Source organism: Strigops habroptila, chromosome 4, assembly GCF_004027225.2.
Source record: "Strigops habroptila isolate Jane chromosome 4, bStrHab1.2.pri, whole genome shotgun sequence".
NCBI lineage: Eukaryota > Metazoa > Chordata > Aves > Psittaciformes > Psittacidae > Strigops > Strigops habroptila.
The window spans coordinates 84931573-84943498 of record NC_046358.1 but is presented as its reverse complement, the minus strand read 5'-3'; the positions used below and the strand labels follow the sequence as shown (position 1 = coordinate 84943498).

The 11926-nt window shown below is 47.4% G+C and overlaps 1 protein-coding gene across 1 annotated transcript; it reads right to left on the bottom strand.

Moving 5' to 3' along the window:
- Nucleotides 1-1119: 1119 nt before the first annotated feature.
- GFER (growth factor, augmenter of liver regeneration) lies at nucleotides 1120-5747 on the bottom strand. The gene is made up of 3 exons (XM_030485088.1): nucleotides 5528-5747; nucleotides 5019-5230; nucleotides 1120-4228 (listed from the first exon to the last, which is right to left on the bottom strand). The coding sequence occupies exons 1-3, from the start codon at nucleotides 5732-5734 to the stop codon at nucleotides 4066-4068; spliced, it is 582 nt and encodes a 193-aa protein (XP_030340948.1). The 5' UTR covers nucleotides 5735-5747; the 3' UTR covers nucleotides 1120-4065.
- Nucleotides 5748-11926: the final 6179 nt, after the last annotated feature.

The following is an 11926-nucleotide window of genomic DNA, read 5'->3' as shown; positions in this document are numbered from 1 at the left end:
CAGATGAAATACCTAAACAGCTATTCCAGGAATGGGGAAAAAAGAAAAAAATCAATGCTGATAGGAAGGGGCAAAATACCCAAACTGAAATCTAAGTTCCTCCTTCCCTCTCCAAGCCTGTAAAAATCCAACAGGAAGAAATATCACACACTGCCTGGCACAAGCTGGAGCAAAAGACACATGCAAGCAAAGCAAGTCCTGGGAATCTTACTGTAAGCAGGAGGCTGTATACACCCAGCACACTGCAAAGGAACAGCTAATCCCTGGGACAATGTTAAGGTCATAGTGGTGCTTCCACCAACATCCACGCTTGTTACTAGATTCAGCAACTCCACCTTCCATTCATGAAGTGGACCTTCACTCGTGGCTCCCTGTTCCTTGCTTTTGGGAAGGGGAGAAAAAGGAGGAGGAACAAAAGAAGTACAGCTATGAATGCAAACCAGTGCACAAAACCAGGGAGTGTTTGTGAAGCTGAAGGTTAGCCAGGTGCCTACTGCACAGGAGCAGCTCTTGAGGAAAGTCCCACAAGCTCCTTAGGCAGCACCAGCTCCTGACTGTGCTTTGTCTTGCAAGGGCTCCTCATATTGGTAAGAAACAGCTTCCACCTTCTGGCAGATGTGATGGGATGTGCGTGGTTGTGTGGTGAACCCCCAGTTAACAAACACTGCCCTTCAGTGGGCAACACCTTCCTCTGCCACCCTGCTCAAATTCGAGATTTGAGCTATTCCCAACTTAACACTACCCTTAATGCTGTTAGAAACATGCAACACCTGAACTCCATAAATAACCCCACTGGTCCCCACATGAAACCCATCTCCCGCCTGCTGGACAAAATCACTGCATTTTTGTAGCTTCTTGGCACCTTTAGAATTGCATCAATTCAGCAGCACAACAGAGAAGGTCCAGCTGCAGCCCCACCTTGGCTGATCAACACCCACAAATCACTCAGTCTCAGCTGAGCAAGCACGTTCAGACCTTAATATGCCAGCAAGGAGAAGGTTAGACACCTCAGCACAATATGATGCCTTTTCCTAAGGTCTCATGCAGTAGGGAAGCCAGGAATAAACTCTGTTGCTTTATTATTTTCACATCAACAGGAAATATAATTTGAATTATAGGTACTTTTTAAATTAGATTTAATTAAGTGCATTTAGAAGAGAATTCACAATTTTCTGTACACAAATACAAGTTATCTTCAAGAGGAATTCCTTACAGAAGATTAAAACTTGAGATGTGGTACAAATGAGCAGCAAAGAAATCCCTTCCTCCCCATACAGTCAAGTCCACAGAGATGACAATATCCCTGAGGAACACCTAAGTCAAAGCTCTTCTGCAAAGCTGTACAGATGAGAGAACAGAGTGCAAGCATGTATTTTACCAAACGGCCACTTAGTGAAGCAACAAACTGCCCCAGTAACATCCCAGCAGCCACAGGGGTGGCCTCATTATTAGGAAGCATTCACTAAAGACACCTACTCCAGCTTTAAGGCTCTTCCCCTACTCCTGCCCCACTGCCAGGACAGCACAGTACTTGCTTGCAAAGGGGCTTTTCCTTCTGCACACCTCTACCACCTCCTTGAACAACACGAGGTGACAAAAACGTTGTGTTGCCAGAGCTGCTCCCCTGATTTTGAGCAGAACACACATTTGGTTTCCTCTCTACACTCTCAATATGTGGATGGAGGAAAGTTACCCTGCACTTGCCCAGCACCAACCGCTCACCAGCAGCAGGCAGCAGCACTTGCAGGACTCAGAGATCCAGTGCACTTGCACACAAGAAAGCGCCACTCACCACCCTGGCCCATTTTCAGTATTAAGGTGGAAAGGGAAGAGACAGGGGTTTTCCCAACCTGCTCACCTGCACTGAAGCAAACAGAGGAGAAATCTCATCATCTGCTCCATGGGCGATAAGACTGTCACCGAGAACAGCCAAGGGCAGATTGGAAGGGAAGAACAGTAAATTCCTCCTCAAGCACAACCAAGTCCACAAGCAAATGCCTGTCCACACACCCTGCTGCTAACTCTATCCTGACAGAACAGGTAGTTTAGGTCATGCTGATGAAAGCAGAGGGTTACAGTCTTTTTGTTGGTCCTCTTCCTACTAGTGGGTACCAATGTGCTTTGTTTTGGGGACCGAGTTTATCACCCAAAAGACAAAGGGCTTCCAGACCAAAGGCTGGAATTTGTCTGTTTTAAGAACCTCAACACGCTGATAGGGAAAATAGCCAAGCACTTCTAATAACCCAAGTGGTATTTTCAAGTCATAAGCTAGAGTGAATGCTTCAGGAAATACCTTATCATTGGCTTTGGGTTCATGTTTAGAAACGTTACTACATAAAAAACATCCAAGAATAACTAGCCCATAAAATTTGCCTCATATTGTTTTAACAGGTCTGACTTGGAAGAACCTGAATGTGCCATAAAACATTGAAAAGTATTTCTGAAGTTCTTACTGCTTTTCCAAACAGAGGAGCCCCATGCACACAGGTTTGAAGATCAAAGTGCTGAAGTAGGGGCTGTCATCACACTGCTATTATTATAAAAGTCCTATTGGTATTTCCAGGTAACACTCTACGAGCAAGAGTAAATTTACAGAGGTACAGTAGCACGTGAAATAAGGAAGCTCTAAAACACGTGAGAAACCCTCAGCAGGAAGTACAGGAGGAAAAAGCCTTCTACTGCCATGGTTTGTTGCCATTCCTGCCAACTCTTCCCAGCCAGAAATGCAGTAAGGGCATTATCTCAATATTTATTCTAAAAACTTGAAATTCTCTTGACTTTTGTTTGTGAGCTGACTCTTTTTATCAAGAGATACCTGTTTATATGCATTGTGGCATTAATCATTTATGTTATTCCACTTGAACCTGAAATTCACACTTCTGTATCAATACACTGATGCAGTATAGCTGACTTAGGAAAAACACACATAGCATGGATGCTGACCAGTACCTACGCAGGGAACCTACCCAAGAGATCCCAAGTCCCCTGTGCAATGAACACTACATTAAGCTGACACTGCAGTCTTAAGCAGGACTCAAATACTGCAGGGGGCTTGTAAAGTCCTTTTGATCTACAGAGATTTTTAGCTAGGGGATAACACCAGAATATCAGGCAGGTCAGCAAGTAGCAACCAAGAACTTCAAAACACAAGTGACATCTCAGGAATACTGTATGTGAAACAAAGCTGAATATGCTTCATTACAGATGTAGGTCTCAAGCTATTTTCACTACAGACTAAAGTTCACAGCAGAGATTCAGAGGTTATCTGCTTTAAGACTAAATAGTTCAGCAGAACTTAGCGTCATACCACTTCTAGATCCAAAGAAAATTGGCAATCAGTTTAAAACATCTGGATTTCACCCTGTTGATACTTCATTCCATCCATTAGATGAATGTTGCCTGGCCCTGTTTTAGTTTACAATATCCTCTTACATGATAAGTCCAATACAAAAATAAAATGAGAAATCTGGGCTTCATGATTTTAGTATTTAAATTAAATGTACCTCCCTTCAGGCCTTACAGCAAAGGGACTGGATGCAAATTTAACCACAAGCACTGAAGATCTCAGGGAGAGAGATCTGAGGGTACAACTTGGCACAAAACACAGCTTGAATAACGGAAATGAAAATTACAATTAATCAGACACATTTTCTAACCCATCAGGGTAACGCCTGCAGAAAAACATAAAATGCCACAGGGCAGCTCTCTACAGCTGTGTTCAGGGAAAACAAACAGTCACAGAAACAAGCAAATGCCCCTAAAATAAGGAAATGTCATAATGAAAAAGTCTCCACGAGTTTGTCAGTGCCTTAATTTCACAGGTTTCTGGCAATTGCTGTGTCAAATGTGAGGCCCCAATCCCTCAGGTAATACATTTATGTCATCAGTTATCAAAATACTATTAGGATAAGCTTTGCAAATTCACTTTTAGAATTGGTTTACCTTTATTTCCACAAGCCATACCAGTCACACACACAAACACAGCTACTGACTCACACATCTCCCTGTAGTGACTCCACACCAGATTGGATTGGTCTGATAGATTTCCAAAGCAGTCTCTATGGATTAATCACAACTCCCATCTTTCCAACCATCTCGCCAGCGCTCATCCACACGAGAGCAGTCAAATTCAGCTTTCCCCAGTTTCCTGTTCACTTCATTGTGAAGAAGACACAACCACTGGGAGAAGTTATTTCTGTTGCTAGTATCAGGCTGATTTGTACGTAATCTGCAAACAGGGAAGAGGAAGCAAATGTTACTTCTTTACAGCCACCAACTTCAATACCCAAAGCAGGCACAGAGCACACAGACAGACAGAGTCACCCTCTCTGCTATTGCAAGATGAGTCCCAGAGAGAACCCAGAAATCAGCAATTATCAGAGGCCAATCCTCCACTATGAAACAGTGATGGCTGCAACTGGCTTGATTTCATTCACTGCCTACTCTTGTCAACTGGAAAAGATGCAGGAACCAAACAGCTTAGCTATGATAAAAAGCAAGAAGTACTTGAGTTCATCAAAATGCCAAGCAGCTGCTTTGCCATGTGGTGTCTGCTAAGCCAATAATTAAGTTTCAAATGGGTTTTTTGCATGTTCATCATCCAGAAAAAGAGGAGTTGAAACTTTCAAGAAACAAGCTGACAGTAACAGGAGTACAAAACTTTTTGCCTCCACTGCTGAGGCTGCCAACAAAGGGGGTTTTCTGGGGTACAAGAACACTCGCCTCCTAAAAGACAAATTATTTCAAGTCCCAGCCTAATTCCACAACTGAGCACAAGCCCAGTTTGAACCAGAAAACCATGCAATTGCCCCAGGGAGGCCTTGGAGGCAGCACACAACCTAACAGCACGAGAAGAGCTCTTTGTTTTTTAAGTGCATCTCCGATTGATGCAATAATGGAAGAAACCAGTTCAGGTAGCACAAACCCCAGCGCAGGAAGAGCTGCCAATATGCAGATCGCTGCTGCAACCCAGCATTTCAGGCTATCTCCTTGAGCAGTACCACCATAAACCAACTCACCTTTCCCTCAGATCCTCCGCGCAGTGCTCGCAGGGGTAGAACTTGGAGAAGAGGTTGATGAAGTCCCTCATGTCCTTCTGCTGGGCGCTGCTGGGGTGGTCGGGGTAATAGGCCGCCATGGTGTGCAGGAACCCCCATGTGCTGCGGCCCAACTGCTCGCTGTCCAGGGGACAGTTCGGCGGTGGCTCCTTCTCCTCTGTGGCCGTCAGGTCCTGGAGCAGGAGAGAGGGTTGTGAGGGGACGTGGTACTTGGTGGGGAAACAGCCCCTTTGTGTTCAGACGGGAAGATGAGATGAGGAGAAGTCCCTCACACCCGGTGGGACACGATGGAAGCCCCCTTCACCCTCCCATTGAGGGGAATCCCTGCTCCTGGCCTCTTCACGCCCTGAGGAGGGAGACACCCAGCCCCGTCACACTTGGGGGGCGGGCTGGAGACCCACTGCACAGCTCGGCAGGGGTTAGGGGCGACAGACCGCCCTCAGGGTGACAGGGGAACGCCGCCGCCTCACCCCGCCGCCCGGGGCCGCCTGCTTCCTCTGCTCGCGGAGCCAGCTCTTGAAGTCCGTGCAGGCTCGGCACGGCTTCTTGGACGGCTCCTCCGCCCCGGAGCCCGCGGCGCCGTGCGGGACCGAGAAGGGGAAAGTGAAGGGGCCACCCTCGGTGCCCGGGAACGGGGAAGCGCCGCGACCCTGCCGGCCCTCACTGGGCGCCGCCATCTTGGCGCCGCGGTGCACCACGGGCCGAGGGGGAGCCCGCCATTTGAACTGCCCCCGGGTTACCTCAGGCGGGACCGCGGCCGCGACCGGGACCGGGACGTCGTTGCTAAACAGTTAAAACACCACACACAGAAAGTGTGTATTTCTGGTGGCTTTTGCCACTGCAGCAGCAGGTTCTGGGTTTGAATCTTTTGTTCTGAGGAGAAGTGACATGAGCCTCCTGCCAGCGCTTGCCCACCTCACGTCTGTGTATGTATATATCATAGAATCATAGAATGGTTTGTGTTGAGACAGGACAGGGACACCTTCCACTGGAGCAGGTTGCTCCAAGCCCCTGTGTCCAACCTGGCCTTGAACACTGCCAGGGATGGGGCAGCCACAGCTTCTCTGGGCACCCTGTGCCAGCGCCTCAGCACCCTCACAGGGAAGAGCTTCTGCCTCAGAGCTCATCTCAATCTCCCCTCTGGCAGGTTAAAGCCATTCCCCTTGGCCTGTCCCTACAGGCCCTCGTCTAAAGCCCCTCTCCAGGTTTCCTGCAGCTCTCCTACGTGCCCATGGGGCCGAAGGGCCCTCCGCGTTATCTCCAGCACAGTGGTGCAATCAACAGTGTGATTTAAAGAGCAAACAAGAGGATAACTCCATTCCAACTCCTGTAGCTGCAGCGGAACACACCCGTATCATATTTTACGTGTTTTAACACCTGTCACATGTTTGTAAAACTATATTGAGGAAGGATTTACCTCTTTCCAGGAGCATTTGCACGTTTTGCACGAGGGCGGGTACATCAGCCCAAGCCTTGCCCCAGCTCTTCGGTCCCGAGGGGACATTCAGCAGCTCTGCTTCGACTCCTGGTGAGCCACAGGCTTGTGAGCACATGAGGGTGGTGACCCAGCTCCTGGGCAATGGGCAAGCACGGCATCAGCTTCAGAGCTGGGTCTCTTACCCCCTGGGGAGGTGAATTAGTGCAGATAAAGCTTTGGGCCAATTCACCCTCTAGGCCGGTGTGTAAGACCCCCTGTAGCACACCCTGAATCCAGCCTCTGAGACACAGCGGCCTTGGGAAGCTCTTTACAGGAGTCAGAGGATGAAAAATCAGAGGGCAGCAGCTCAGACTTGCTCTTTCCCTTCTTTTTACCTTGACGCTGTCACGCCGAGGAGGGTTTGAGGCCACAGGGTAATGCACTCTAGAGTGTGAATTTTGTATCCACTTCCACTTTTCACCTCTTCTTGTCCTTCAGGTCAAGTGAAAAATAGGAATATTTTGTTTAATCAAACAAATATATGGTGAGGATGGAGGTGGAGCAATATATCGTCTTAAGAAATCTTGTGTTGGCTGACTCAGAGAGGCTTTTGCCTCCTCTCCCAATTCCTCTTCCCCTTCAGGCAGTCGTGGCCTAGGACATTTCTCCTTAGCAGCTCCTGCCCCTACAAATAGCTGCACTTCTCCCGTCCTATTCCTTCCAGGCCTATTTGAAATGCACTTGAGCCTCTGCCTGATGTTAAGTGCTGTGGTGCCGCCAGTTCTGCAAAGACACAGTTTGTATGGAAGTTGCTGGAAAAATCCTGCTCATTTTCAGCTGTTATCCTCGGATGTAGTTAGCACAGCGTGGCGTAAGATGTGCAGTAGGTAACGCATCACTTTAGAGCAATGCTTCACATATTTGCCATCAAAAAGATTTCAAACCTTCTTTGCTTTATGGATCTGTTCCCTGGTTGCTGTAGCACTGAGCTGGTGATCGGGATCTCCACCTTTGAGCCTCCTGTTTACCAATGCTCCATTTATTTACTTGCAATTTCATGAGAACATTTCTTTGCTGCTATTTGGGAGGGAGGGAGAAGAGACACAAGTAACTGACAGGAACTGCTGAAATGGCTTTGTCTGAAGTTCTAGACAACTATATATCTAAATTTTACACACGAAGGAAAGACCGAGTAGGGAAAAGACATCCTTTATGTTTGCTTTCCTTCCCCACCAGTAAATATTTACATGATTACATCATTCTTTTCTTTGACATCAGGTAAAAAATGTTTGCTGGTGTTCGGAGGAGGGACCTGGGGATTTTCCTGCTGTGTTTTATTGCTTAGCCTTCAGCAACTAAATAGCTGCAGAGATGTTTCTAAGCCAAAGCAGACTCCTATTCGGCTGTTAACAATCTGTTTGCTCTCTTGTTAGGGATTTTGTTTGTTGAGTTAGTTAAAATACAAGCATGATTTATATTTCTTTAAAAGGAAGAAGTTCATAACCTGGAAATCAGCTGTTGCTTACAGAGGGATTTGTGCTCAGTGTTGGTCGGCTCTTTAGGAAAAGGTGCTCCCAATTTTCTCCGTGTACCCTCACCACCAGCATCATCTCGTTTCAAAGCAAGTAAGGACAAAAATGGAGAGATGCTCTGATTCAAACCAGAGCAAGGAAATTCACTTTGCTGTCTCTAATTGAATCCAAGCACAGAGCCTGATTAATTCCATCCAAAGGAGGGAACACAGCACGGAGCTCACTGCATCTACCAAATAGGTGCCTCCTCCTAAGAGCTGCTTAAATCCTTGACTAGGACGGGCATTACCAGGAAGCATTAGTAAAACCCGTGCTTGAGAACGGGTGTGTTTGCCTTTCTCAGAGGAGGGCTGCTCTTTGATGTTCTCCTCTTATCTTTGGCTCTTGCTAAACACAAGCTTGGGAACTGACAGGGGGTGCACAGGGAAGGAAGAAGAAACAGGCTGGTAATGGGAGCTGACACCTGTCTGAGGGGTCATCCATCAGCTGGGGATGGACACCCCCCTGGCCCTCTGAGACTGAAAGCTGAGTCAGGATGGGCAAAATGCATGGCACAGGCATATTCAGGGGGGGCTTTGGGCAAGGAGAAAGGCCTGAGCTTAAATGCAGCTCCTGAGCAAAGATGGGGTGACCTTAAGGAGGAATGATGTCGAGGAGGGGTGGCCTCAAGGAAAGGGGACCACAAGGAGGGGTGATGGAGTACTGCATCCAACTGGCACAGGGTGCCCAGAGAAGCTGTGGCTGCCCCATCCCTGGCAGTGTTCAAGGCCAGGTTGGACACAGGGGCTTGGAGCAACCTGCTCTAGTGGAAGGTGTCCCTGCCCGTGGCAGGGGGTTGGAACTGGATGAGCTTTAAGGTCCCTTCCAATACAAACCAGTCTGGGGTTCTGTGAATAATATTCTCAGAGGCTCCTGCTTCATTTGGGACCCTAAACACTGAGTTTTCATTAATTTATTTAAAGTTCTTTGGGAAATGTTCCCATCCACCTCTCAGCATTCTTACCATGCTTTTTGTGTTTTGCAGGTAGTTCCAGTTGAATATAACTGTTACCTCTTCACAGAACACACCAACAGGAAGCTGCCTTGTATTTACGTGTAAGGATGTAAACCTTAAAGTCCAACCAGTTACAAAGCCAGCAGCAGGAACTACTCACGCAGCCGTTTGTGAAATTACAGGTAACTAGGAAACAACAACAGCAAAAATAACGTGTATTTCCAGGTGAGTGAATCATATTGAACAGTTTTGCTTGGATACAAGAAATGCATCACCTACAAAATTTCCCAAGGCGTGAATTTGTCTCCCAATTTCCAGGAAGGAGCGTGCTGCCATACTGTCACCCCTCACTGCCACTGAATGGGGAGACATTGGTCTCGGTTCAGATCCATCCAGAGCTATTTAAACGCACTCAAAACAGTCTAAGCCTTGGCACAGAGTTTACCAAGCCTCTGCCTTGCTCAAATCTGGGGTCTACACCAGAGGCTGCAGTATGTTGTTTTAAAGTTTATGTTGTTTCTATGTGTAGATCCTCCTGCTGATTAAAATGAGGGTTCAGAATTACTGGTGTCTGTATTTGCAATGGCAGGGATAGGGAGAACACCTGATTATTTTCTGCAGGGTGGCACAGTCAGTCTTCTCGTGTGTGTGTTGTGCTCCAGTCAGTTTTCAACATCCCAGACTCTCTCCGAGCATCCATGGACTCAGTTAATGCATTCTGAGCACAAACACAGCAAAATTGAGGGTTTCCTTTTGTGCTCTTGAAAAATAAAGCACAATCATTAAGAATTAAACATTAATGAAAAAACAGTTCTTCCACATTACGCTTTTCCCTGCCAAATTTATGAAGGAAGATTAAATATTGTCATTTCCCTGTTTTCTGAAGGAACACAAGGGTCTTGTCTTTGCTCTGAAAATCAAGGTGAACTGGAGAGACAAGACACTTTGCATATTGTGCTTGTCAGTAGCAGTGGGGAATGAGGAAGGGGTAAGAATAGGATGAGCAATCTCTGACTAATCTGGGAGGAATACAATGGTCTTGTCTCTGGTCTTGTTTCTGATCAGACTTCCCTGTATTCAGCTTGAAGTAAGAATAGATTTGGCCCAAGTGAAAACAGTGTTTGTACACATTCTCCAGTGCTTGCTTCACATGCCATTGGCCGTACAGGTTGTGCTGCTGGGATGTTGGGATTTTCCCCTGATGGATGTTGGAGTGTGCAGGTCAGGGGCTTGGAACCCTTTGGAAACTCAACCTTGCCTTCTGTATCCTTCACATCCCATAGCTGGGGCCCAGCATGTACACGCACACGTGGCCCCGTACCATGCAACACACTCATCAACCACCCTTTTCTTTCTGTAGGAAATGATGCAGAAAACTTTCTCTTGCAGCAGCTTAAGTTACATCCTCATCCGTTATGGAAGTTTTCTTCTTGAATCATGCTTTTGTGCTTTGCATCACCTTAGAAAAACATGCCACTTTTACACAGGAGCTAGGGAGTTACTGCAACAAGTGCTTGGTATGTGCTTGTCCAGTGTGCCCCAGGCAGCCAGCAAACCTCCTGTGAAAGGCAGCTATCTCCCAGGGCTGGGCAGCTGGATCCCAAGGGCATTTCAAGTTTTCTCTGTTCTTTCACCCCTCTCAGATGGCTGCTGTGAGGTTTGGGGGAGTTTGATGCAATGCTGTGATTTTACACCATGCTGTCAGTGACCTGGCAGGAGCAGGACCTCCATGTCTTGAGCCCTGGACTCCTGTGTGGGGCAATAACCAGAGATGTCCCAGCATGAGATCATTGCAGGAGATTGCAGATTAAAAGGAGTGGGACTTATAGAATTGTTTAGGTTTGAAAATACCTTTGAGCTCATCAAGTCCAGCTGTTAACCCAGCACTGCCAAGCTCACCACTTAACCACATCTCCAAGTGACACATCTGCACGTCTTTTAAACCCCTCCAGGGATGGTGACTCCAGCGCTGCCCTGGGCAGCCTGTTCCAATGCCTGAGCACCCTTTGGGGAAGGAATTGTTCCTCATCTCCATCTAACCCTTCCCTGGTGCAGCTTGAGGCCGTTTCCTCTTGTCCCATCCCTTGTTCCTTGGGAGCAGAGACCAGCCCCCTCCTGGCTCCATCCTCCTGTCAGGCAGTTGCAGAGAGCGAGAAGGTCCCCCCTGAGCCTTCTCTTCTCCAGACTAAACCCCCTCAGGTCCCTCAGCCGTTCCTCATCACACTTGTGCTCCAGGCGCTGCACCAGCTCTGGTGCCCTTCTCTGGCCCTGCTGCAGCACCTCAATGTCTCTGTTGCAGTGAGGGGCCCAGAACTGAACACAGGATTCGAGGTGCAGCCTCACCAGTGCCCAGCACAGGGGGACGATCACTGCCCTGATCCTGCTGCCACACTGGTGCTGATACACGCTGGCAAGAGGTTTCCTTGTGGAAAGGCAGAACAAGGGCTTGTAAGAATGAGGCTTTGCTGGCTGGGACTGTTTCTAAGACAGCTCAGAATTCCTCTGCAGCTCACTGCAGAATTCCTTTGTCTTCCTTCCAGCAAACACTGCCTTACCAGCCTGAGCTGGTGGAGAACAGAAACAGGGGAGCGCTACTGCGTGTGCTCAAGGGATTTCTGAATCAGATTCCTCTGGCCACTGAAAAATGCTTTAGTGCCTGCAGCAGCTCCTGAAACCAGGAGGCAATGAAATACCTTCTCCTGGATCAGATATTGCAAAATCTCTCATCTCAGCCTGTGTGAAAGTTCAACTGCTTCCTTTGTTTAGGAGGTGAAGGATGTTTTTGTCAACTCTATTTGTTATGATGATTTTTTTTTAATAAGAGTCTCTTTATCTATTTATTTGAAGTCTAAAACCTCATTGTACTCTTAAAATCAGCTTTTAGCAGCTGGGCTTTTCATTAAAGGTGCTGATGGGTCATGTGTTA

Bases quoted from the DNA above. Each gene is read 5' to 3' on its own strand.
- GFER (XM_030485088.1), bottom strand. From the start codon at position 5,734: ATGGCGGCGCCCAGTGAGGGCCGGCAGGGTCGCGGCGCTTCCCCGTTC. The intron at 5,231-5,527 runs GTGAGGCGGCGG...CTCCTGCTCCAG, and splicing joins AGGCGGCCCCGGGCGGCGGG to GACCTGACGGCCACAGAGGA. The intron at 4,229-5,018 runs GTGAGTTGGTTT...CCCTGTTTGCAG, and splicing joins GCGGAGGATCTGAGGGAAAG to ATTACGTACAAATCAGCCTG.